We start from the raw sequence: 26,908 nt of genomic DNA on the forward strand, positions 1-26,908 counted from the left end.
CTTCGAATCATCAGAACAAGATCATATCAATACATTGACAAAAATTTATGTGAGACAGTCTCACGGGTCGTATTTGTGAGACATATCTCTTATTTGGGGTCACCCATGAAAAAATTTTACTTTTTATGCTAAGTGTATTACTTTTTATTGTGAATATGGTTAGGGTTGATCCGTCTCACAGATTATGATATGTGAGACGGTCTCATATGAGATCCACTTCAATAAATTTATATAATAATGGCATAGTTGTGATTATAATTAAGATCAATGTCACTTAGCATGTGATGTATTCATACAATTAAAATTTTGTGTCAAATATATTTTCTTGAAAAATTTAGATATTATATTAAAATAAAAAACTATAAAAATGTTTTTATATAATAATTTTTTATGTTATAGATATAAGACCATTTAAAATTCAAAATTATAGAAAAAGAAAAAAAAAAAAAAAACACTTTATTAAGAAATTGGTGGATATAGATTAGATACACATTTAGTAAAATAGGTTTTTTTGATTTTTTATTAAATGAAATAGAATTTTTGTAATTTGAGAAGAATGATAATTTTTGTTTATACAAAACAGTTAGTTATTATATACTTCTCAACCTTAATAATAATAATTTTATATATATATATATATATATATATATATATATAAGTATATAAGTATAGATTATATAGATTTTACCAAGTCAATTGAAAGTTAATTACTATTGGGGAATGTGTTTTAATAATATAATATAAAATAGAAGTATATATTTTAATACATATGAAAAATAACGATACCATTGATAATCCGTGTTCTAAAAAGCTTAACTAAGTCTTATAATTTGCTTTAGGCGTTACACTTTGACTAAACGTTCAGGCATTAAAAACAAGTAAAAATCGATCATATTAAGCGTCATTAAATATGCTTAACTTATACTAAAATTACTCTAAAGTGCGACTTAAAAGAACCGTTAAACAAATTAAAATTGATGAATAAGAAGAAGAGAAAACACAAATTAACTATTTTTATTAGCAAGTGATGTTAACAACGTATAATCGTGTTTCATAATGCTTAAGCACGACTTTTTTAAACAAGATTCATCAACAAAAAAGAAGAGAAACATATATTATAAATTGTACTGGCAAGTGATGCCACCAATGTACAAGCTTGAATAGCTGAGTGTAAGTATAATGAATATCTGGTATCTATAGAAATTTCACAGCCTATAAGAAATATTAATGCTAATGTTTTTTTAAATATAATTAAATTGAGTTTGTATCTGATTAAAAGAGATGAAATTAATGATAAAATATATTGAATTATAATATGATAAATATTATTACATCGTACTTAAAATTATTATATTTATGTATTATTTACTTAATTTATTTGTTTGAGATAATTAAATTATTGTTTAAATTTAAAAAAAAATTATACTCCTAAACTCGTAATAATCTCGTATAAGATTAAAACGCTTGAAGTTGCGTTTTCATGCTTCGGCGCTCTTCACATTTTCTAGAACATTGTCAATCATTACAGTGTCACTAATATTCTAAAATTATCAAAATAATTAAATTTAATGAAAATTTGTTTTAAATCTTCACACTCAAAATTAAATTTACTTTCAGTTTCTGTCAAACACTGATATTAATGATACATTTGTCTTTTACCATGAAAATCAGTCAAAATGTTGAAAATATAATATTAATATATGATATTAGAGTATCAACTATTTCAGATCTAATAATAATATATGATTTTTGAATACCCAAACATGTTCAACAAAAGTTGATATTAATAAATTTGTTTCAGTTTTATACTCAAAATCTTATATTTTGTATCTTATATAAAATAGTTAATACTCAGATATCATATATTAATGTCATATTTTTAATGTTTTGTACCGATTTAATCTAAAATACAAATATATCATTAATATCAATATTTGTTATATATTTTTTGATACTCAAAAAACATATATTAGTACTGGATTTGAAATAATTAATACTCAAATATAGCTTCTTTTTTTTTATCGATTTTCATATAAGAAAAAAAATATAAGCTCAAAGAGTTCAAACACCTTTTTTCTGCACGAAAATAAAGCAAATTTTTGTTTTCTTTTTTATTTTATTGAGCGATTTACCGTTAAATTCAATTATTTAATATTTTAATCTACTAAATATTGTGTATCTTTCATTTTTCATAGAGGAAAAAATTAAAAAACCCTATAAATTTGACTTATACAAATGAATTGACTAAAAATATGTGTATGTATACCATGACAGTTAAAACCAAACTTTGAGTTTTCATTTTTTTTTAAATTTTTATAACAAATTTCAAATGATTACCCTGGTCAGATATATACTAACTGTTTTTTTTCCATGATGAACTAACCCTCTTGGTCAAGTGACGCCACATGTTTCAACATCGGACGGAAAACTCATATAAACAGTCTTTTTTTTGTTGGGTGCAATAATTGTTCCTGTTTGATAGAGCGATCGAACTGTGGTGCTTGAGCTGCTGTACGGTTTAAAAGATTTGAGTTGCACCATTACTACTAGCTATAGTTTTTGGTAAAGCGGTAAGCGCTCGGTCCTACAATTGATATCAGAGCCAAGGTCATGGGTTCGATTCTCATTGATTGCAAGGAGTGCAATTATTGGGAGGGAGATTACTGGGTGCAATAATAGTCCCTGCTTGGTAGAGCGATCGAACTGTGGTGCTTGAGCTGCTGTACGGTTTAAAAGATTTGAGTTGCATCATTACTACTAACTATAGTTTTTGGTAAAGTGGTAATCACTCGATCCTACATCTTCCTAAATTATTATTTTTTAAAGAAAACATTTGTATAATTATTTTTAAAAAAAAACATTTACTATCATCTATGTATAAATGATCAAATTGACATTTATGTCTTATTGACATATGGTCCATATAATTTAGATCAAAATCATTGGGCACCAATCACCATTCACCTTTATGTTAATATATCAAATTCGTATATGTATTATACAATCAATACTTGAAAGATTGCATGCAATAAGCAATAACACGATTTCTGAAAACTATCTGCGTATTTTATATGAAAAACGTAAGGCAGGCTTTTGCTTACAAAATTCAATTTTGTTTCAGCGTACAATTACTGTTGTGAATATAATCGAACTCAAAGATAAAGTATATATATATATATATATATATATATATATATATATATATATATATATATAAAGATATATATATATATATATATATATATATATATATATATAAAAGAATATATATATATATATAAAAGAAATCATTTATAACAATTAATATATACTAATGAACTTTCTCACATGATGCAATGTATATATTAAAAAATTTGTATAGAATGATATTTTGTGAAAAATTTGAATATTATATTAAAATTTAAAATTATAAAAATGGTTTCGTATAATAAATTTTTTTTTGGTTATATGTCAAGATTGAAGAGAACGACGTCGTTTACTATTTTTTACATCCTGACAATTTTCCGTTCATTTCAGTTTAAAGCCCTGTCACCATTCCCGATTCTGTGTGTCAGATTATATATATATGTATATATAAATATATATATATAATATTACATTTGCCATTTGGTTAATGTTCGAGAATAATTTTTGGTGATTGGATCAATTTTTGTCAATGGGACCTAAGTTCCTCGGATTGAATTTGAAACCCTAGTTACTCGATTATTGAAGTTTAATCTCGAGTGGGAATCTGATTTTCATGTTGGAGATTGATTTTTGTAATTCGATCTGTACATATGTAAATGGCGGATCAAGAGGAGGAGGATTTGAAGATGGCATTGAGACTGAGCATGCAACAGAACGAGTCACCGGAGCCAAAGAGGAGCAAGCCGATGGAAAATACACCTGTTGGTAGCGAGGCGGTTCCTTCGGAGGAATCGCCTGAGGTAAAGAATCGAAGGTTGCAGCGGGAATTGATGGCTGCTGCTGCGGAGAAGCGGATGGCAGCAGCTAAGAATGCTGCGGAGAAGCAGATGGCGACGAGTGCTGTGAAGAATGTGGGGAAGGTGAAGGATGTGGAAATTAGGGGTTTAGAAGCTGAGAAGAAAGGCAAGGGTATCAACTTGGAGAAAGCCGAGGTGAAAAGTGAAAGTCTTGGGGCTTTGTTATCGGGAGATGAGGCTAATAAGCTCTTCTCGATGATTTTTGGGAACAGAGTTAGTAGAGATGTGCTTGCGCAGTGGAGCAATCAGGGAATTAGGTAAAATTGTTTGAATAAACGAATTGAAATTAATGTCATTAGAAATTTTAGAAATCGTAGATTGACTTTGAATAAGGGTTTATAGGTTGATGGAAACACGATGAAGTTGTCTTTCTGTGACATTTAATGTGTATCTTGGTCACTCAGTTGATGATGATGGGTATTATATGTTTCTTGGGTTTATTAACGGTTTGGTGCCGTAGTTTCTTGTTATCATTATGCATCTCACACCTGTATTCAAGATGGTAATGCTGGAATCCTTTTTCGATTTGTCTTGAATTTGAAGGGGTAAGAGCATTTAGCATGTGAGTCTTAAATAAGAATATAGTTGGAAGCTTTTTGAACTTTTTTCGATCAATGATGACATAAAAAAGTCGCATTGATGACATCCTTTTTTTAATCTTCCATTTGTGCTTTTGGCTTTTGCTATATTATGCAGTAGTTAATATGTTGAAAATAGAACTTTCGTGCAAAGTTTTTGTAGTAATTTTTTTTATTATGTTTGAAACAGGGTATACGATGAGTTTAGTTGGCTGAATTCAAGTTCATCGAGCTAAGGATTTGTGGGGCCTCATTAGCACGTTAGATCTCAAGCTTGAATGATCTAACCTTGCTAAAATGCTCTTAAACAAATTTTGACAATGCAATCTGAACTCATGAGCCAACTTGTAAGCTGAGGTCTAAAGACCTCACGCTCGAGCTCCATTATTTTGAGCTCGACTGAGTTCAAGGTCAAATTTTTTGTAGTCGATTTCTAGTTTGTTTTCCACCATAGTCCGAAGGATGGTATGATTATATTGTTATTTTGATCAGGCAACTTTTGTCAAGTGTTCTTTTCTTAAATGTGGGACACATGGCATAGTTCAGAATTTCATGTACTGGCGATTTAAGAAAACCATGTATTGACAAGTTTGAAATTTGTACTTTCTTAGATATCTTTCCTGTGATGATAGATTAACGGCATATAGAGGTGTTGACAGCTGAAAAATTGGATTTTTGTCCACCTTTAACAACCATTTTGAATTTATGGGTTTAATTTTATCAAATTCTTTTCTTTCACGTGAAAAGAAACTAATGTTGCAAATGCCTGATTTTCTTCAAGGCCATTCAGATTTTATATTGCTGTTCAGTCTTGACTCTACATTATGTTTGGAACCATGCACCCATACGTAAGGCTCAAAGAACTTTTAAGAATCTCAATATATAGATGTCAGGAACTTGGAAATGTAAATGTTAGTACGACACATTTAATATATATTTGATGGCCATGTTAGTATCACGGTCTCTTTGTCTCAAATATTTTGCTAATGCAATTTTCATGAGCATATCTATGTTGCACTGTGATTTTGTTGAATTTTATTTATTTTTAAAGCAGACAATTCTCCTTGTGAGTTGACCTTAGTACTTCGATGGCTCATTGGCCAAAAAATGAGCTTGTCCATATACTTTTTCTAATGCTTTGGAACAAAAACTCCCTCTGCAGGTTTAGTCCTGATCCAGAAACATCTATGGGATTAGTGCAGCATGAGGGTGGGCCATGTGGCGTGTTAGCAGCTGTACAAGTAACAATGCTATTTCTAATTTGACATTGCTAGTATGACTTGAACCTAGAAGGTTCTTCTATGTAATTATGTTTTAGACTTTTGGATCTTTTGTCTAAATTGTTGGAACATTAAAAATATAGAAAGAGCCAAAAAAACCTCTAGCATCTAAAATCCGGGGGAGGTATTGTAGCTCAATCAATGTTATATTTATTTACTTCGCTATTCTTTTTATTTAACTGTGCTACTACCAAAGAAAGATATCGGGTTGTATTTGTTGTTTGTTGGAAACTTATGTGTTAACATCTCTGTCTTTCAGATGCCAATACGATATTTCAGGATTCTCAACTTTACATAGAAGTTATTCTTTTTTGTAAAATGCTCGTAATTCTTGTTTCATTGGCGAGCTTTTGACCAAAATTCTATTGTTCATAGCTCGTCTTGATGTTATCCGTTATGGTGTTTCCCAAATCCCGATCGAACATGTATACGCATAGATAATTAACAAAGTCATGGAAAAGCTAGAACAAAAGTGTGTGGTGGTTGTTCTAGCTTTAAAAAGTCCTTTTATCTTTGGTTCGCTTGAGTTGAACTTTTTGTTGTCAGATGTTAATATTTTGGATTTACGTTGTGCTAAACATATAGCATATATAGTAACTTTCGTTTTCTTTTTTAAAGGAATGGAGTAACTTTCGACTTCAACTATGTTTTGTTAATTCTCAACACCTTACATCGATCAGGCATGATAACTCGACCAGCTAAAAGCCTAAAATATGGTCATCATTTTTCTCAATGACACTACGCATCTTATGAGCTTCTTAGGTTGAAATTATTAGCTCCTTCCATGTATTTTGCCAGCTATAGTAAATTGGTCAGTCTTGTCCATTTTGATCGTACATTTTAACTTGACGTGGAAATGTAATTTGATATCTTTTGCTGAACTATCATTCCGCACCACCATTTCATATGTCATCAAACAGTAACTTGAAAAATAATAAAAAATCGTTTTAGTGGAGATCGCCTTTAGTTTAGGCTGTTCATATAATTTTTTTTAAAAAAATTTAAGTCTTTATAATGCCATCTCTTTTGGCATATTCCTCGTTCATATGGACTGATGGAAAGAATTAAGTATTAACCAACTAGTCGGTTAAGCACGTGAAAACTTGAAAATGTTATTTACAATGATTTTTCCAAGAAATTATATTTTTTTTTCCAGAATAACATATACATGATTTTCTTGTTCTTTACCCATGGTCTTGATCTTAGTTCTAGCATGACCTCCTCGTGAATGAAAATTTTAATTCAATTTTCTCATGTAATTTTTCACAAAATGTTTCACTAAACATTATGGTGTCCTCTTACCTGGATTCTTGCGGTTCATAATGGGTGCTAGTTCATTTTACATAATTTTTTTCTCTTTTATGTTAGAAAAAAAATTGAGTTATGTGTGAGCTAAATTCCTTAGAAGTGAGCAGCAATGCTACTAGTAGTTTGAGGATTGAAAATCAATGCAACTTCATTACATGGTCGCTTATGTGGAGTAAATGCTATGGAAAAGTTGGATTAATTAGCTCTATTTAGTGTCAAAATGTTGACGCTTATAGGCTAGTTTTCCTTTTCCATGTGTTTATGTGTGTCTAGGGAGATGTGCTAAAAGTTTCTCGCAGTAAATTGGTCATGAACAAAGAAAAAACGTGTATCTTTGACAAAGTGAAGTGTGTATGGGTAGAAATTGGGAAATCAGATTAAATATAATCCAAGTGTAAGGACGGTGAAAAAATTGGAGAGAAGGATGACTGAATCACCAACATTGGTTTCTACTATCAACACTTCGTTAGTCTTGATCGATAATGGTCTCACTAGTTCTTGTTTTGGGTTTTAGGATGCTTCTAAAGTTTTCTGAGTTTCCTGATACAGAAGTAGTGAAATTCAAATTCGACTTGTTATTATTGTTGTATATCAGTGGTCATTACATTTGTGCTACACGCGGAAGAAAAATTCCACTTTTTACCTTATTCATGTCTGCATCTCACAGTATAATGCTCTCCTTACAATAAAATCTCTTCTCTCTGCAGGCTTTTGTACTCAAATATCTCCTATTTTCTCCTGAGGAATCAGGTAATTTTCCGAACTTGCACGCGGTTATGGCCGCGAGAAGTGTTACACATAATGACTCCGCAGCAGATATTTTTCATCATCTCACAGAGGAAAACAGATCAAGGTAATGAAGTCCTCTTAATTATTTCTTAATGGTGTTGCTTGGTGCTGCTTTAGTCTCAATTGCTGAAACTTTTAGATAGGAGCAAAAAAAAGATAAAGAGTTAATGAATTCATATGTCTATGCATAAAATAACCAAATAAACCGCTGGCTTCTAGATAGAAGGTTACAAATAGACATAAAGAATCCTTATTTTTACATATATTATTTTCCTGTTCAAATTGTTGGATCTTTTCTTAATACCGCTTTAAAGCTAACCAGGACAAAGGCATCAAAACTTTGATGAGAGAAGAGAATAGAGAGTGATTTGGTTTTAGTTGAATTATCGTAGTGACTTCTGATAAAGAAAGTATAATTTTTTTTTCCATTAGAGTATTATAGAGTAGTTAGTGCATTGTACCCTGAATTCAAGTTTGACATATCATACTAACCGATAGTTAAAATTTTAAATCACCATACTCTGAAATTATTTGTAAATAATATTTTCTTGACTGAGAGGAGGTGGGACATCTGTTATTTTTATTTGGTCTTTTTTTTTTGTAGAAACCAATGCTAATTAATTTTTGGATTTGATTCTTTTTACTAATTATAAATCTTTGTTGTTACGCAAGTAAGTTTTTCTATATTTGGACAGAGCTTTGGTGAGGAGTATGAGTGAGATACTCTTTCTGTGTGGAAGTAATGAAAGAGTGGTGATAGCATCTCTGGATATTCTTGATGGTGATACTGTTGAGTCCATCGATGGGTCTAAGGATGAGGTAAATTCAGACTTCATTTACTTTTCTCACAGTTTCTATGGCATTTAATTGCACTAAAACCTTTGTGATTGCTCGTTTATGTGAAATATTTTATTGATAATGAAGTTGCCATTTAAGTTATTTAAGTAGTATGCTTGGTGAGAATTTTGTAGGATATCTACCATCGATCAATACATGATTCTTTCTCTCAATTTGTTTGTAACTTGCGGCACAGGTATTGGCAAAAGCACTTGAAGGTCTTTCTTTTGAATCTGGTTCTGATTTGCTGAAGGTTTTGAGAATCAACACCTGCACTTCACAGTTGAGTGCATTTCAAAAACTTGAAGCAATGCTTCCTATTTTTCGAAGTCGTATGGGAGCAATGCTCTTTTTAATAGCTGCCTTGCTCTCCAGAGGACTGGTATGCTATTCTTTCTCATGTTAAATCATGCTTTTTCACAAAATCTATAACCGAGGAATAATGGTACCTCATTGACAAGTGATATAAATTTGACCTTAAAGATAAATAATGTGCTGAAACTGTTCTTAACCAACAAACAATAATTGGAATTCGGATGCTAGCTGAGCCTTTTAACTTAAGGAAGTGACTATGATTTTGCCCCTTTCTGTCTTTTTCTTTTTCCTTTTTTCGGACAGTGCCCCTTTCTTTTCAATAGCCTTTCAAGTTAGAGGTAACTTTGCTAAATATTAACAAAATATTGTTATATATTCACTTTACTTGGTAACACCTATTAATAAAAGGACTTCCGCTTCTCAACATGAAGAAGACAGGTTTGTTTACCAATTTTTGATGATTTGATGTTTTCTCCAAGAGACATTATTTTGTCTTTATGTGAACTCTATTTGACCGCTCAAAATCATCTCCATCCATTGGTCGTGGAAGAAATGAAGGCTTCTGATATCTTGTATACTAATCTAAACTACGTTTCAAAATCAACACCTAATGTGCCTTAATATTCTTATTCAAATCACTGAATGTATTCTTTGTTTGCCCTTCTAATTTGTTAATGGTGTAAGTTAATGTATTCAGTACCTGTTTTTCCATCAGGACAATGTTCAAGAAGACAGGGATGACCCCGGTCAACCGTTAGTCACTGCCCCATTTGGGCATGCATCTCAGGTGACCACAGATTGCTGATAATTTCATTTCGGTTGGATAATCGTGGTGGTTTTGCATAGTTACTGGAACAGTTCGCATCTAACATGTTCTTTCTCAAATAGGAAATCGTCAACCTTTTACTTTCTGGAAGTGCCGTCGCTAATGTGTTTGATGGGAAGATGGACTTAGGCAGTGGCATGTTTGTAAAAGGTATCTCAACAACTGTGGAAGTCGGGTTCCTCACCCTGCTAGAGTCCCTTAATTTTTGCAAGGTTGGCCAGTATCTGAAATGCCCTAAGTGGCCGATATGGGTTATTGGAAGTGAATCCCACTACACAGTCTTGTTTGCTCTAGACCCGAAAGTCCAGGAGGAGAATGAATTTGAGCGTAGGGAAACACAGATTCGGAGGGCTTTTGATGCCCAAGATCAGAGTGGAGGTGGTGGGTTCATTAGTGTTGAAGGCTTCCATCATGTCACTGAGGAAACCTGCATTAATCTTCCACCCGATAAGGTTGAGCATCTCTGCAGCACTGGTTTCATCGTATGGAGCGAATTCTGGCTGTCACTTCTGGACTTAGACAAGAGTTTAGGGGGGGTCAAGGATGCAACTGGTTTGATGGGTAAGAAAGTCTTTGATCTCTACCATTTTAATGGGATTGCAAAATCAATTGGTAATGGTTCCCTAGCGTCACTTGGAAGTGAGAATCCTATTCAAAGACCAAGATTAACAAAATTGAGCGTCTCAGTTCCTCCGAGGTGGACACCAGAGGAATTCTTGGCGGATGTGCAAGTGTCCACTGAATCGGTGAAAAATGAACCCGGTGGGAAGGAGATCTCAATTGAAGTATCCAAGCCTCAACCTGCTCAACATGCTCCCTTGGTGGATTGCATCAGAACACGTTGGAGACGTGCTGTTTGCAACTGGGACGGTGATGCACCTAGTATCGTATGAGTTGTGTCTATTAGTTTCTATATTGATGATTTCATGAATCATTGTTGAGTGGTCCCCTTGCGGCTTTACATGTGAGATGCAAACTAGATTGTTTGATCTGTGGTGTTGTAGCATTTAGGATTTGAGAAAACAGATTCTGTTCAATTAATTATTTAAACTTCCAAGAAATGAGTGTAATACACAGATTTTTGGCCGTCGATGGCCATTAATTAGGAAGTTCTTTCAAGAACTGGCTATGGCGTTGATACTTATTTTAAAGGTCTGGACTTGTAGTTCACTACCTCTGCTTTTGATTAAACTATTTATTTTTCCTATTCAATTCACTTAAATGTTATGTACTAGCAGAGCGATTTTGGTTCTCCTATCTAATAAGTTGCATCTTATTCCGTTTCCCGTGGAAGAGAGCCCCGTTAAGTTATACGAATAAATGATACCCGTGATGTAATGAGTTCGTGAAGAACAGAACAACTGCCACAAATCCATTCCATTCCAATATCATTATTAATATATAGCATAGATCTCTAAATCTACATTAATCGAGCCATACAAATATAACATGGCTCTCGGTTACACTCAATTTTTTTAAAAAAAGGAAAAAAAAAAAACAGCATACTGCCAAACAGAACCAGCACAAAGAAAGACCTCACAAATAATTTTCACGGACTGCACGCCAACCCACACTTTGATCGAATACCATATGTATGTATCCGTATCTACTGAGAAGTGCGGTCCCTGAAACGAAAAAAAAAAGAACACAACCAATATGTTTAAAGAATGCCATATTTTTCTGCTAACAAATGACTCACCAGCTTAAAAACACTTCCTGTGAACGACTGCAAGACCAGATTCATCATCATACTCGTCCTTTGAGATCCACATCTGCACAAATAAAAAAATATCAGCGATATCATATTACCAAGAACACGCACACATATATGCATATATACAAACTTGCTTTTTCACATTTTTGGATATCTTCGGCTGATTGAAGGCAACACAAGACGGATGTGAATATGACGAGCTTTAAGAAAAAATAAAGAGTCACATGTTGGAATATGGATCCAACTGTAGAATAGCATGTGGGAGTGCATACCCCTCAAAAATAGGAACAGTGTGGCTCACCCCATCACATGAGAAAGTACCTTCTAGTAGATGAGCAAATTCGGCACACTTCACGTAGTCACGTTGTTTCAAGGATCCATCGAGTACATACCAGTTGTACGGCCACTAGTGGAAGTGAAAGGACAGCCTTGATACCGACATACATGGCAGGCACATGGAAGGTCTCAAACATGATTTGAGTCATTTCTTTCTGTTTGCCTTGGGATTAAGAGGTGCCTCTGGGAACAGAACAGAGGTGCTCTTCGGGAGCAACACGGAGCTCATTGTAGAACGTGTGGTGCCAAGTCTTCTCCATGTCGTCCCAATGTTTAACATAGTATCACCTGTTATGTGTTGAACCTGGCCACCGGTTAATGTCTCCACACTGGTGTATGTTAAGATATCTCATGTTGATTGTATATAGTTCCTGAGAGTTGCATCAATCTCATCAGCTGACTATACATCACGCAACATCAATACCATCGCTCATCCCATATGATTCAATTGTCAAGAGCTTACCTTGACCATTCCAGTACCATTATAAAAAACAAGGGGTTGAATATCCACTCCACCAGCCATACTGTATCAAGCTGTTAATAGAGCAAAACGGAGTAACATGTCCGGGCTAAAAAAGAGCATGAAGAAAGGCAAATCTTTCTTTAAGAAACTAATCCAAAACAGTTAGGAAAATAACGATATCGAAAAACAAAGAATTACTTTGAACTCCACTCTTCATCAAATGCACTCGTAGACAATGAACTATATTTCTATATGGATTCTCTACTCCACCTTTACTTTCGCAAGATCTTGATAGATTTCCCTTTCACGCTATCATCAAATTCGTATGGGAAAGTAAAGATCATCAATCAATTACAAAATCATCATAAATATATAAAAGGAAATGATTCATCCTTCTTCACATCAAGGTCTACGTACCGTTAAAAACAATAATTTCATTTCTTATTGCTCCTACTTTTTCACAATCAACAGCAAGCAATTATTATCAACTTCAAATCCACAAAAAAACTTTCAACTGGATTTTAGTCCATAAAAAAGAAAAAAAACACTAAATTTCCAAATTCAGGATTTTTAACTAAACTCATTTTTTGCTTAACTTTTAACTTCAACATCAAGAAACTAAACATTTATCAAACCCGTACTACATACAAGGCATATCCGTAATGATATATCGGACCCCTTTTAAATCCATAGAACAAAACCCGAGAATCAGAAATGCTGATCATACAACTAAAAGTCACGGAAGATCTGGCTTAGGGCACCACTGACTTGAATGTCGGAGGATTTTTATTGGGTCCTCGTATCTAACGTTTTATTTCTGAGACAGTTGACGATTCACCATTTCTGGTAAATTCGCAGAAGCAACGTCTACGCACCTAGATCAGATATCCTGCCGCTTATGTTGAGTTATAACATTTTAAATAAATATTCATTAAATTAATTGGAGTTCTTGTATAAAAATCATTAGAAACCTACGTCATAAGTATTGAGCCCAAAATTAGGGTTCATTAAGTGGAAGTCTCATTTCTCCATCGTAGAAAATCTAATAAATAGATCATTCATCTCTAAATGAATTAACTTCTCCTTTGCTCTCAAAAGAGTTCTCTTATTCGATTTGGTTTGGGGTAGCGCTTGCTTGTGCATCAAAGGATTTTCGCCGAGTACTCCTCGTCCCTACTCTTTGTTCACGACATAAGCGACAATCCACCATTTTTATTAGAGTTCACAGGATCAACGTCTACGCACCTGATTTGACTTCCTATATCCCCTGGATTTGCTTGGTTCAGGTAATAAATTTTATTTCGTTGCATCAAATACTTAACTATATCGGAAGAGTGAGGCACTTCAAAAAATGATTTAAGAATTTAGTTGTAGCGACCAAAACAGTGTCTTACAAAACAAAAAACATAACAGGGTTCTCCAGGAGCAAAAATAGACATGATAATCATCTAGCTAGAAGGCCTAAAAAACTGATTATTTGTGAAGAACACATCTAGAAGGCCAAGAAAACCGATTATTTGTGAAGAACGCAGCAGCAGTTGTCACACCCTATATCTGCAGCAAGACAGGGGGGCTGAACTTTCTCGTCACAGTACCAAAGCGATCGACCTTGAAGTAATTCATTTAGAAAGTAATCCAGCTTCTCAAGAGTGACATTAGGCATCACAATTGCGTGGGCCATATTTCCCTCGCAGGCAAGTTGCCAACGACGAACAAATTCCTCATCTCGAGGTCGTTCAAACACCACAGTGCTGCTCAGTTCATTGAGCATTGCACTAATGCCAGCTCCGATGAGGCGGTCTTTCAAGTAATGAGCATTTCTCAAGCATTTTTGTACTTCCTTTTGGAACCCTTTGTAGCCTTTTCTGTTCAGAGTGTACCAGAGAAAAATTGGTGCATGGCCATTGCGGCTGCCCATGATTGTTGCATCTCGTGAGGCGAGATACTCTACGTTCCTTGAAAGGACGTTTATGTGTCGAAGCCTTGTGAGTTGCACACCACAAGGCATGGGGCATCCCACAAATTTGTGGCCAGATACACTGACACTGCCAATGGGCTTCTTGAATGTAACCTTGGGTGCCTGCAATAAGACCCAAAGAACTAAGAGAGAGAAGAGTGGTAAACCAAATTCCTAAACAAACTTGAACGAAATGAAGTAAAATGCCAGAGAACCTAAAAAATTGCATCCCCATGGTCCTCAGATGTGACGAGAAGTCGGCTCTTAGGTTTTCTCTACTCTTCTTTTACCGGCATTCGAAATGACAACAGTCGATGATGTGACACTTTTCATTTCTAACTCCTAGTCCTAGAGTTTCTTAAATAAAGCACTAGGTTTTAATTCTCCAATAACTATTTTACAGGGCTATATTTCATGGCAAAAATTGTTCCCCAAGAGCAGATATTTGATCCTACAGCTGCGTGCTTTTGGAGGATCAATGTCAGAAATGATATGCAGCATAAATAATCGCATCCACTAGTATTGTAATGCACAGATAACAATGAAGCTGAGCAAGCACAATGAGCACACCTTTTTGACGAATGGCATCATGAGCCCAAAAAGAGCACCATCACAATGGATATAGAATCTATCATGTGAAAACCCACATTCTTCAAGCGTCTGTATAACCAGATCAAGGTCGTCAACAGCCCCCTTAACAGTAGTTCCTGCAATGCAGATATCATATCAAAACAGGGATATAACTCAACAATGTTTAGCCATATTTACAGTTGTTTAAGGAAATCTCACTTCACATAGTGAACAAACATTAGTGAGTATCAGACTTGGAGGCAGAAAAGAGAGAAGAAATTACCTATGTTGACATTAATGATTGCTGGTTTATCCTTGTTTGGAAGTAGCTTAGTTTTAAAATCATTACAGTCTATTTCCCCAGTTAACAGAGTCCCGACTTTCACAGATTCCATTCTGTACATTCTTGCTGCTTTGAACACAGAGTAGTGTGATTCTTTCGATGCATACAAAATTCCATCAGGAAACACTTCCCTCCTGTACAATGGAATAAAGAATGATCTACTTATTATGAAGTACGGACCTTAAAGCTTTCCAGGTGAACACTGCTTGGGCACAACCGAAAAGCAGCAAAGGCCATGTTCAAGTTATTGCCAACATAGAAAGTCACGCAAATTGACACTTAAACAAACACTGTTCATAATTTTTCGTTCAAAAGTCAGAATCGAGACCAGATTCTTGCAAATAGTGGTTTAGAATTGTAATTTGAATCAAACAAACTTCTATTTTAACAATTTATTTTTTTAAATTACAAATTTTAATATTTACAATAACTGTTGAAAAAATTAAAATAGTTACAAAAAATTATTTACCCCAGATATATAACTAAAAGGGGAAAATGGCATTTTTCATAAGCATATGTTAGTTTAGCTTTTTGAGCATTTTTTTCCCTCTAAAACACTTTTCAGAATAGTTTATGAAACAATTAATTAACACATGTATTAGCATATTGATTTAACAATATCATCCCTCATAGGGATGAACTGTGATTGTAAAACTAGTTGCTCAATGTCTCGAAACATGTGAATAACCAGAAAGATAATTGGTCCAAATCTATAAAGAAACCTCTGTAAATAGTAGTTAGAACCTCAAAGACAGACCAGAGACACCCACCCTAGAAGGATGCCGTGAAGATTGCCCTCAGTTCCACAATTAGTGATATATCCCCAATAATCATCTTTTTCAATCTCCCATAGACGGGCAAACCAATCCAAAACACCAATTTCGAACTGTCTTGAGTGCACACCATAGTTGCTTTCAATGAACGGATCTCCAAGGTTGTTAATAGAAAAGTGCTGTAACTGGCTAAGTGCACCATAATCAAAGTCCAAATTATAAGGATATCCTGTCGGAAAAGAAACAAATTAAGAGACGATAAGAACCATGGATTAAGACGGTGTCAAGTGACTGGGGGTGGTGGGGGAAGCTTTCATAAGAAACTCCCGCAAAACATATTACCAGCAGGTACGAGCTGTCAAAAGCATAAAACAAAAAATTGTAAAGACATTCCATAACACCTAAAGAAACCAAGAACCAAAGTGCAACAAATCTCTCTGGTGTTTCGGTGCTGTCGTCCCAAATTAGACAATAATCCACACTAAATTCAGTTTAATTTAGGCGTCAAAAATTTCTTTTAACCACTAGTTCAGTGGTAATTGCTTCGACTTCTGCAGTTTCAATCGACTTCTGCGGTTTCAACTTATGTAAATGGTTGCACAAATTTCCGTAGATAGACATGCGTCTAGAATACCTAAATGGTGCTTGGTCCTTTCGACGAGCGTTTTGCGGTATCTGGCCAATATGCTGGCCATATACGCCTCCTTATCCCCCGTCGATTCATCGTCAGCGTCGGGCTCCGTCACCTCCAAGCACGTGGTGTGCACGTTCTTCCCTAAAACTATCTCTCTCTTTTTCTCTCCATCGTCATGTGTACCCGAATCCACCACCGGTGGCACTTGCTCCGCTACCACCGCCGACAGATCAAACGACTCCACGCCCAAAAGATCCGCAGATTTTTCGTGCCCCAAATCTCCGTTAAACGCCATTGGTGCTTCAATATCTACTCCAGTCCCAACCATCACCGTAGCTGTTTCAGATCAGTAAAAAATGAGGGATACACACATCAGGAACCGGGGGGGGGGGGGGGGGGGGGGGGGGTGGGGGGAGCTTTCGTAAGAAACTCCCGCAAAACATATTACCAGCAGGTACGAGCTGTCAAAAGCATAAAACAAAAAATTGTAAAGACATTCCATAACACCTAAAGAAACCAAGAACCAAAGTGCAACAAATCTCTCTGGTGTTTCGGTGCTGTCGTCCCAAATTAGACAATAATCCACACTAAATTCAGTTTAATTTAGGCGTCAAAAATTTCTTTTAACCACTAGTTCAGTGGTAATTGCTTCGACTTCTGCAGTTTCAATCGACTTCTGCGGTTTCAACTTATGTAAATGGTTGCACAAATTTCCGTAGATAGACATGCGTCTAGAATACCTAAATGGTGCTTGGTCCTTTCGACGAGCGTTTTGCGGTATCTGGCCAATATGCTGGCCATATACGCCTCCTTATCCCCCGTCGATTCATCGTCAGCGTCGGGCTCCGTCACCTCCAAGCACGTGGTGTGCACGTTCTTCCCTAAAACTATCTCTCTCTTTTTCTCTCCATCGTCATGTGTACCCGAATCCACCACCGGTGGCACTTGCTCCGCTACCACCGCCGACAGATCAAACGACTCCACGCCCAAAAGATCCGCAGATTTTTCGTGCCCCAAATCTCCGTTAAACGCCATTGGTGCTTCAATATCTACTCCAGTCCCAACCATCACCGTAGCTGTTTCAGATCAGTAAAAAATGAGGGAATACACACATCATTTGATCAAGTTCAATAATTAATTAAAGAATAAATAAACGAATGGCTACAAAAATTTATCACCTGGCAAAGACAATACAGGAAGAAACTGAAGAACCGGGCGAAATCGTAGCTGGCGAGGAGAGGAAATGCTGATGGAACGAACGTGTCACAAAACTGTTGGGAAGTTTCGCTACCCTGGTTGCTTATATATAGATGTATTTAAATGGAAGCCCTTTGGTCACCAAAATGGAATTCTCTTCTTCGATATTTTTTTTAATAAAAAAAACGATGATAACATATTAATGCTCGTTTATTTAATTATAAAATTGATTTAAAATTTTGCATTATTTGTTACAAACAAATATGACATTCTAAATATACATAAAAACTATTTATGAAAAAAATGGATAAATATCAATATTTTAAATATATGGTACACGAATTTTTTTGTTAATATTCGTATCCTTGCACCTAGTACTTACATGGATAGTATATGACAAACTTAGAACGTCAAATAATATTACATAAACGTGGACAAGTGATGTATCATTATGATAAAATTAAAGCATATATTTGTTGCGATGTCTACATATCTTAGAGCCAAGGCGACACGTTTAATCAAGCTAGATTTAAACTTGATTTGATTTAAAATACAATTATGAAGATTTTATATATAAAATAATGATATAAAACTTCGAGTTGTATAATCATCGAGCTACGACGGATCTTTAACTTGTCCACCTTTTTTATGTTATTATAATATTTTTGTTTCTCGCGCAAAATAAAAAATAAAAAAATGCACATGTGAAAAATGCAAGATAATAATAAGTTTTAAAATATCTAGATATAATATAACTAGAGTGGGTCTCATATGAGACCGTCTCACGTATCTTAATCTGTGATACGGGTCAATCCTACTCATATTCACAATAAAAAGTAATATTTTTAGTATAAAAGTAATATTTTTCATGGATAACCCAAATAAAATATTCGTCTCACAAATACGACTCATAAGACCATCTCACACAAGTTTTTACCTCCTATGTAAACCTTCTAATTATTTCCGGTAGAGCCGAACCCACGACGTGGTGTTGTACTTTTCCCCAATTGAATATTCGCAAATAGAATCAAGTGGGCCAAGAGAATCCACGCTGGAACACGTTTCTGTTTGTGTTCCCAAGAAACAACCACTTTCATATCTCAAGTGGGCTTTGCTAGCCCAAGAGTTGAACCATAAGTGGATGTTTTGGTGCTTTCGTACTTGTCATTTTTAAATAATTTTCACATTTGATGATTTACAGAGAAGAAAATGGTACAAGGATCAGATCAGCTATGAGGAGAGTTCATCCCCGGTCGACGGAAGTGGCGGACGATGTGACCGGGAGTGATGGGTATATTATATATAAGAGTTTGATGGAGAGTGATAATGAAGAGGTGGCTGTAAATCCTCATTTTTGAGAAGAGTTGGAGCTTCAGCTTGTTTTGCGCCTATAATTTCCTAAATTGAGCTTCTTCATCGTTGTCATTCTAAATTATTTGCGTTATACGTGGGGTTTGAGAAAGGAATTGGTATAGTCTCTTGGAATAATTTGTGTTGCGTGTCGCTGAAATTGGTTTTATTACCAGAGAAATTCTTCCCACCTGACAAGGTTGGATGCATGATTTTTGTATGCTTTATAAATTACTCGTAAATGTATCCAACCAAAATCAGAACTGATATCTTCCTCTCTGTCCCCAAATGAATGATTTTATTAATTAATCATGTTGAAAGTGCTCCGTCAACCTTGAATCTGTCAGAGTCAAACCTCTGTGAAATCAAAATAATAGGGGAAGAATATATGACTTGATACCCATGGATGAGCCCACTACCCTTGGCTCATCTCTAGCCCAAATGGAAGACAGGCCCACCAAGGGCCCAGGTATTCTCCTATAAATACTAGGTTTGAGTGTTCAGTTGAGGGATTCAATATATTGTTTTCAGCAGCACCCTTAGCTGCTCCCCCCATATATCCTCAGTCACTGACTTGAGCGTCGGAGGGGCTACGCCAGGACACCCTCCTGGTCCCCTCTTAACGATCTTCTTTGTTATTTCAGGCTCAGGGTTTTGAAGTTACCCTGAGCCTGAAATAACAAAGAAGATCGTTAAGAGGGGGCCAGGAGGGTGTCCTGGCGTAGCCCCTCCGACGCTCAAGTCAGTGACTGAGGATATATGGGGGGAGCAGCTAAAGGTGCTGCTGAAAACAATATATTGAATCCCTCAACTGAACACTCAAACCTAGTATTTATAGGAGAATACCTGGGCCCTTGGTGGGCCTGTCTTCCATTTGGGCTAGAGATGAGCCAAGGGTAGTGGGCTCATCCATGAGGTATCATTGTTCTGCAATCTTTTCCCACGTGGGCAAATATTTTTACTTTATTTTATTTATATAGTTACAAGTAGTTATTGATTATGTGACAAGTTAATATTTACGTCTAACTATTTTTCTTTCTTTGAATATAATCAGCAATGCTAAAAATTTTAAAAAGTCAAATTATTAATTTGATGCATATGTCACGCAGACTGCTGTCTTGAATATTACAGGCAGATCACCTCTTTCTTTTCTTTTTTCTTTTTTTCTATTGAGAAATAGTTAAAAACCTATGGGTTTGGTGTCACTGGCATAGATCAGTCTCCTCTCATCATGTGCTAAAAACTATTGATAAACGGGGTCCTCCCATTACAAACAATCTCGTACGGAACAGAAAATTCAATACATAAATTTTATTTATCGAAATTTCATAATTAATTCAAACAAAATCTCATAATATAATAGCAAAAACACATGATATAATTATTATAAATGTCGTTGTAAAATATATTTATTGTACCTCTATCGTTATTGCTTCCTATTTTCGCTTGTAAATTTTGAATGCATATCTAAGATAGTTGCTTAAATCTTAGGTCCCATAAAAAATTGTACGTTGCTTACTAGTTCGGGAAATGGAGCCATCAGCCATGGCTATAAATCGCACACTCGATAGTAATAAAGTAATGCGTGTTCAGTCCGTGGCTGTGGCGTGTAAATAAAACACCTCCCTCCATTTTTGTCTTGGATTTATTTCCCTTTTAAATCTACTTTTCATAATTGATTATTTAATTACAACCACCTTTGTTTCCAAATCCCGCGTTAAAAGACAAATTTTAACTCTGTGATTAGACTTTCTGAGCAGAAATTTGTACTTTTCTCGTCTAACAAACATTATATACGCGGTACTAAATTCCTGATAGCTCCATTAAATGCTTTCTCATTTCCATCATTCTCAGTCGCCACTCCATCGAGATATTTTTTGATGCATGGGTTCATTTTTCTCCGATTATGATTACATAAATTGAGTGGGTTATTTTTCATACATCAAGTTTGAGTCTTGGGACATTTCATGGTGTAATCGGGGTGGTTTCTGTGGTTAAGAAGGGTTATCGAAATTAAACTGTCTTTTTAAGTTGTTTTAATGCGTTTCTTATGATTTTAATGTATTGTTCGGGGTGTTTTGAATCTGGGTTTGGTTTAAATTTTAGTTTAATGGAAATAGAAGAAGAGGATTAGGTTTCTTGAATTACCAACTTTTCAGCAGTTTGGTTTTGTTTCTTGTCGGAATATTCGGGCTTCTCTTATGGGTTTATCAAGATACCCGATTCTGTATATTGTTTCCGATTCAGCTGAGGTTTTTGTCCTCGTTTGCAAGATTTCCCAATTTTAAAATCCGAGCCTATTTTCAAATTCTGTTTCTGTTTATCCGAGAGATGGTGGGTACACATCTTCAAGAAACGTCTTCATCTTCAAGCTTTGGCTTCTCCATTTGGAGCAGGCGTCGTGATCAGGTCCATTCCGTGGAGTCTACACAAGAGGCCACTGTTCAAGAAACTGAATTGGAGGCCTTTCAAAGAAAAGTATATGAACGGTTTCAAGATTTATCGGATGCAAACTCCAACGATCTTCTCTCGATTCCATGGATTCTGAAGCTTTTAGACTCATTCATCTGTTGCCAAGAGGAATTTAGAATCATTATTTTCAACAAGAAGGGCCATTCAAGCATGCCCCATATGGATAAACTCATTTTAGATTTCTTTGACAGAAGTGTAAAGGCTTTGGATGTTTGTAACGCTATTCGGGATGGGATTGAGCAGATCAGGCAATGGCAGAAACAGTTGCAGATTATTCTGTGTGCATTAGATAAGCAGAGGGGTATTGGTGAAGGCCAATTTCGACGTGCAAAGAAGGCTTTAGTTGATTTGGCCATTGGAATGCTGGATGAAAAAGAGTCTAACTCGACTCTAGCTCATAGAAATAGGTCTTTTGGTCGCGGTAACACGCAGAGGGAACAAAGGTCGGTCGGCCATTTCAGGTCATTGTCTTGGAGCGTGTCAAGGACTTGGTCTGCCGCTAGGCAGCTGCAAGCCATTGGCAGCAATTTGGTGGCTCCGAGGGCGAATGAAGTGATAGCCACCAATGGACTAAATGTGGCTGTTTTTACAATGAACTGTGTTCTTCTATTTGTGATGTGGGCTCTTGTGGCCTCGATCCCCTGTCAAGATCGTGGCCTTCAAACACATTTTACTGTAGTGAGGCAGTATCTTTGGGCCATCCCGATTCACTCTCTCCACGAGAGAATATTGGAGGAATCAAAGAAACGGGACCGGAGAAATGTTTGTGGATTGTTGAAGGAGATTCATGAGATCGATAAACGTGCAAGAAACATGAATGAGTTAACTGATTCTGTCACGTTCCCGTTGGGTGAGGAAAAGGAAAATGAAGTGAGGCAAAGAGTACAAGATTTAAGAGTTGTGTATGAAGCAATGAAGGAGGGATTGGATCCATTGGAACGCCAGGTTAGGGAAGTGTTCCATAGGATTGTGCGTGGCAGGGTCGAGGGTCTTAACTCAATTGGCCGAGCAAATTCTCATAACTGATACACAAGTCAATGTAATCCGTAGACTTTCTATGATTCTTGGTTTCCTTGGAAAAAAGAAACGATGTTGTCGCGAGCTAACTTACCTAGAATAAGGCGTGTTATTCATCTATAACAAGAAATCACTGTGTAAAGAAATAATAGAAGCACAAACTTTCCGATACCATGATGCTATGCCCTTCATCTTTCCTTGGTGAAATTACGGGGCAAGTTGTCGTCTATCAATGCTCGACTTTTTGCTTGCTTTTAGTTGATATAACAAGTAGAATACCTACAACTCTTGATGTGGCATTGGTGCAACCGTTGTTTATCTGTGAAGCCATGCTCATGAAGAAACAAGACCGATCACCATATTTTCCCAGTGAAATATCCTAAATTGATCATATGTAATATCTATTTCTTGTGAATCTTAGTTTTTTGAAATACCATAAATAATGTATTATGTAGTATCCGATGTTTTTGAAAATCACAGCCATTTGTATCAATACCGTGTTGTATCTGCGTTGCGGGACACAGAATTGGGGCGTTATGAATCTCATGCCAGTGCAGGAGGGCAGAAGTTCGTGTAACCCTAACTGCCACCAAAATGTTGTGGTTTCATTTCAAAGCTAAACGTAACAAAATAAACAAAATGAATGAACACACAAAAAACATTGTATAAATAATACAAGAACAATATATCAAGTCAGTCTCTCAGATCCTTCCCCTCTTACATATTAGTACAGAACTAACAGATTTACGTTGTATGTACGTAGATAGATTTAAAGGAGTTTCTTGGTCTCTGCTTATTTTTCATGCACAGATCAAATATTTAATCCTATAGCTATTTCACTTTACAGCTAGAACCAATACTGCTGCTCTTAGAGTTTAACAATTGCCAGAACTATCGAATTGTACTAAAATTGCAAATTTGATAGTGACGTCAGGAAGGCAGCATTCAAGTTCAGGTTTATGTCCAGTGAGGAAAATGGATCGTTACCACGACATGGAGCGAACTCTCCGCAATACATGTGGTGGTTTTTGCTTCTCTACCACAGGGATCACATTGTCCATGAGCTGAAAGAGAGACAATTATTACAAACTTGAAAATGAGTGCCCGCTGCATGTGAAGCCAAAGTGAGAAACAAAATGTCCATATGCAAATAGCTTAAACCCTTGACCTTAACTTAGATTTTCCTGAGATGGCAGTAAAGCAAGAGCTACAATTTAATGTAGTATTATATCACGTTTTAAATCATATGCAACCCATTCTGAAATTACACGTAAATATGAAAGAGAGTGCATCTAGTTAACATCTAGAATAGATCTCGTGGTTCTCAGTAAAATAAATTATAAGAAAGCAATCATATCCAATGAAATATTTACAGAAGAAATTTGGTACCTGCTTTAGCCGCTTCTTTGTCAGCTTCTCCTGGTACAGGGAAATTCATAGAAACAAAATTTTCGAAGTTAAAGAAGTAAGTGCAAACAATATGGATCTACAATAAATTTTACAAAAAGAAGTAAAAAAAATAAACGCAGCTGACACTAAATATCCCAAGACACATAGAAGAGCCATACCACTGTTAAATAACACAGAGATGAAAGGACGACCACTGACATGAATGAAAATATTTCAGCAGTGCAAAAGATCAAGAGATGCAGAAAATAGTATATTTTACAAGCCTTTTCTAACAAACCTATCTTAAATCCAAGTAACAATTAACTAAAAAATAGTGAAAGGATAAACCCCGATTCCCTGAAAGAGCAGTAAATATAAAAGAAAACTAAAAAAGTTGATTATCTAAAAAATATATATTGGTTAATGAACATTCGTACTCCCAGGAATGTTTTGCTAAGAATCAAGTCCTTGGACCATATTTTATCCATAGGAAAGACATTTGATCAGGAAAATCACTAGATCTTTAAAAAAAATCAACAGAGTACCATAAAGGCCAAGGATGATCTTTTATATAATAAGTTCATACAAAATAAATGTAGAATGTTTTAAATAAAAAAATACAAGTTGCACCAGTACACCGAGTCAGAGCCAAATATGGTTGATAGTTTCCCCAGAATAATATTGTAGTGCACGAGATTGATGGTTTGTCATGGCATCAACACTTCGAATGCCATTCCACTCGCCCATGGTGTAACTTTCTAAAAAGCATATACTCAAAATCCTTAGGATTGAAGGTTGGTCCTAAAACATGGGGATGTGCGGATAAATGAACTTTTTAGCTTTAGTTTTTCTGCGACCAAATAAAATCTAAGCACGAACCATGCTGGACAGTAAACACAGTAAGCAAGTATAAATGCCAGAAAAGCCAAGAATAAAAACAAGACGAGTTAGAGACACAAAAATGTCATTATGATACTCCACGAGCTGGAAATTTATGCAAGAAAAGCTCATTGAGTTACCTTTTCTATAAGTAGCTGCTCATTTTCTTCCTCTAGCTTCACGGCCATTGACTCCAATTCAACTTGATAAGCCTGAATATACGCAAAAATCCAACACCCAAAATATTTAAAAACAGAAAACAAACACAAAAGTCAAACCAATCAAAATGAGCAGCAATCGAAAAGAAGAAAATTCTACCTGCTTCCGCTCCCTTGATCTGGCGGCACTCTCCCTGTTCTTAATCATCCTTCTTTGCCTTTGCTGTGCCACCTTATCCAAGGGCTCCAACAAGCTCAGACTCCGTCTCCCTCTTCCACCTCCCAAACCCCCAACATCCAATCCTACCCCTATACCTATTCCCGAAACTCCAGAATTCTTGTAAGCATATATCTCCCCGCCCAACTTCTCCTCTTTAACGTCCGCCGCCGTCTCCTCCTCCTCCTTTGCCGCAGCTTTCACCAAAAAATCCTCTAAAGTCATCATCTCCTCCTTTGGCTGCTGCCCACTCTTTTTCCCAGCCAAAATCTCTCTCCAAACTTCCTCCGCTGTTTTCCTCACCAACTTCCGTTCCTCTTCTCCATCGCTAATCCGAGACACAGCTCCAACAGCATCCAAAAGAGTGATCTCTGCATTCAACAAAGTACCAGTACAACTCTCTGCCTCACCAACAGAACGGCGATGATCTTGATCAGGACTCGGATTCCTTTCCCCGTATGCATTTCTCAAAAACCCATCCAAGGGAACTAAATTATCGTGAGAATTGCTGGTGCAGTCAGTTCTAAGAAAATCTATAGCACCAGAAGTAGAAGAGCACGCGGACAGCTTCCGCTTAAGATCAGATTTCCCAGAAGCCGAAGAAGCCATAAGCTTCGACGACGCCATTTCAATAATCGAACAATTGGATAAATTACAAATTTGAGCTTGATCCCAACACCTTTTCCGAAATCCTAGTAAGCTATAAATGCGTTTGGTGTAGTATAGTAGTGGATAAAATTTGTACGATTGGACCTAGGGTTTTGCGAACATTTGGGGATTATATGCAGTGGAGGATATTCAGTTTCTTCAGGTTTTGTAATTCTGACACAGTAAGGGCATGATTGCGTGCTGTGCGCGTGGCTTCATTTCCGTTCCACTAAACTGAAGTCGCACTTAATTAATGCGACTTTGATCGATATTTTTCGAAGCCCAGCCCATCTTTCGGTGAGGTAAGTAGGCTTTGGATTTCGGCTCACAAATCCAATGGATCAGAACAAATTTTTAAAATTTAATTTAAAACGTATAAATATAGGGAACACCTATTAAAAAAAAAACTGTAATATCAATTATTTTTTTTTTTATTCGTAATTTTGATATTCTATGTTGTTAGATTTCAGTTTTAGTTCGTTATATTTGCAACTTTAGTCATTTTTCTTCCACGACATTGATGTGACACCTATTGCACCGGTTACATGGCTCCGACACAACGTTGATACGTGCGGTGACATATCAACAATTACAACAAAAAATAAATAAAATTGTCAAATTTTGATAGTTTAGATAACTAAAATTGAAATTACCAATATAGATAACCAAAATCGTAAATTTTTTTTAAAAAAATTGAACCAATGGAATGAATATAATTTAAATCACATAGGAAGTCTTCTTAGTGAAGTGTTTATTTTATAAAATAAAATAAAAATAATCGAGTGCTTATGTATGTAAATTGGCATAAATTTTGAATTATAAAATAATAGCTTTCTTGTAAGATAGTCTCACATATTTTTATTCGATAAACAAGT

The 26,908-nt window shown here is 35.6% G+C and overlaps 4 protein-coding genes and 1 long non-coding RNA gene across 8 annotated transcripts; 2 read left to right on the plus strand and 3 right to left on the minus strand.

Annotated features, from left to right (window-relative positions):
• Window positions 1-3,519: 3,519 nt before the first annotated feature.
• On the plus strand, window positions 3,520-11,089 carry LOC140825709 (uncharacterized). The gene is made up of 7 exons (XM_073187639.1): window positions 3,520-4,240; window positions 5,724-5,802; window positions 7,857-8,002; window positions 8,634-8,757; window positions 8,972-9,157; window positions 9,806-9,877; window positions 9,979-11,089. Exons 1-7 carry the CDS (start codon window positions 3,783-3,785, stop codon window positions 10,807-10,809), a joined length of 1,896 nt encoding a protein of 631 aa, XP_073043740.1. The 5' UTR covers window positions 3,520-3,782; the 3' UTR covers window positions 10,810-11,089.
• A 189-nt stretch (window positions 11,090-11,278) lies between these two features.
• Window positions 11,279-12,283, minus strand: LOC140825711 (uncharacterized). 2 transcript variants are annotated; one of them, XR_012116729.1, is made up of 2 exons: window positions 11,773-12,283; window positions 11,279-11,688 (listed from the first exon to the last, which is right to left on the minus strand). It is a non-coding gene; the product is annotated as an uncharacterized lncRNA (long non-coding RNA). The 2 variants fall into 2 exon arrangements; XR_012116728.1 differs by having other exon boundaries at window positions 11,765-12,283.
• A 1,489-nt stretch (window positions 12,284-13,772) lies between these two features.
• On the minus strand, window positions 13,773-18,043 carry LOC140825712 (serine decarboxylase-like). The gene is made up of 7 exons (XM_073187640.1): window positions 17,885-18,043; window positions 17,447-17,782; window positions 16,707-17,042; window positions 16,070-16,301; window positions 15,240-15,433; window positions 14,957-15,093; window positions 13,773-14,509 (listed from the first exon to the last, which is right to left on the minus strand). Exons 2-7 carry the CDS (start codon window positions 17,772-17,774, stop codon window positions 13,943-13,945), a joined length of 1,794 nt encoding a protein of 597 aa, XP_073043741.1. The 5' UTR covers window positions 17,775-17,782; window positions 17,885-18,043; the 3' UTR covers window positions 13,773-13,942.
• A 2,918-nt stretch (window positions 18,044-20,961) lies between these two features.
• On the plus strand, window positions 20,962-22,937 carry LOC140825713 (protein BYPASS1-LIKE-like). The gene has a single exon (XM_073187641.1). It carries the CDS (start codon window positions 21,585-21,587, stop codon window positions 22,749-22,751), a length of 1,167 nt encoding a protein of 388 aa, XP_073043742.1. The 5' UTR covers window positions 20,962-21,584; the 3' UTR covers window positions 22,752-22,937.
• Window positions 22,938-23,382: 445 nt separating this feature from the next.
• On the minus strand, window positions 23,383-26,246 carry LOC140825714 (G-box-binding factor 4-like). 3 transcript variants are annotated; one of them, XR_012116730.1, is made up of 4 exons: window positions 25,329-26,246; window positions 25,151-25,222; window positions 24,132-24,932; window positions 23,383-23,806 (listed from the first exon to the last, which is right to left on the minus strand). XR_012116730.1 is itself a non-coding variant. In XM_073187644.1 (4 exons), exons 1-4 carry the CDS (start codon window positions 26,010-26,012, stop codon window positions 23,726-23,728), a joined length of 867 nt encoding a protein of 288 aa, XP_073043745.1. In that variant the 5' UTR covers window positions 26,013-26,241; the 3' UTR covers window positions 23,383-23,725. The 3 variants fall into 3 exon arrangements, 1 of the variants encoding a protein (XP_073043745.1); XR_012116731.1 differs by having other exon boundaries at window positions 24,132-24,981; window positions 25,329-26,244; XM_073187644.1 differs by having other exon boundaries at window positions 24,132-24,161; window positions 25,329-26,241.
• Window positions 26,247-26,908: the final 662 nt, after the last annotated feature.

This window comes from Primulina eburnea, chromosome 3 (genome assembly GCF_022965805.1).
Source record: "Primulina eburnea isolate SZY01 chromosome 3, ASM2296580v1, whole genome shotgun sequence".
Lineage (NCBI taxonomy): Eukaryota > Viridiplantae > Streptophyta > Magnoliopsida > Lamiales > Gesneriaceae > Primulina > Primulina eburnea.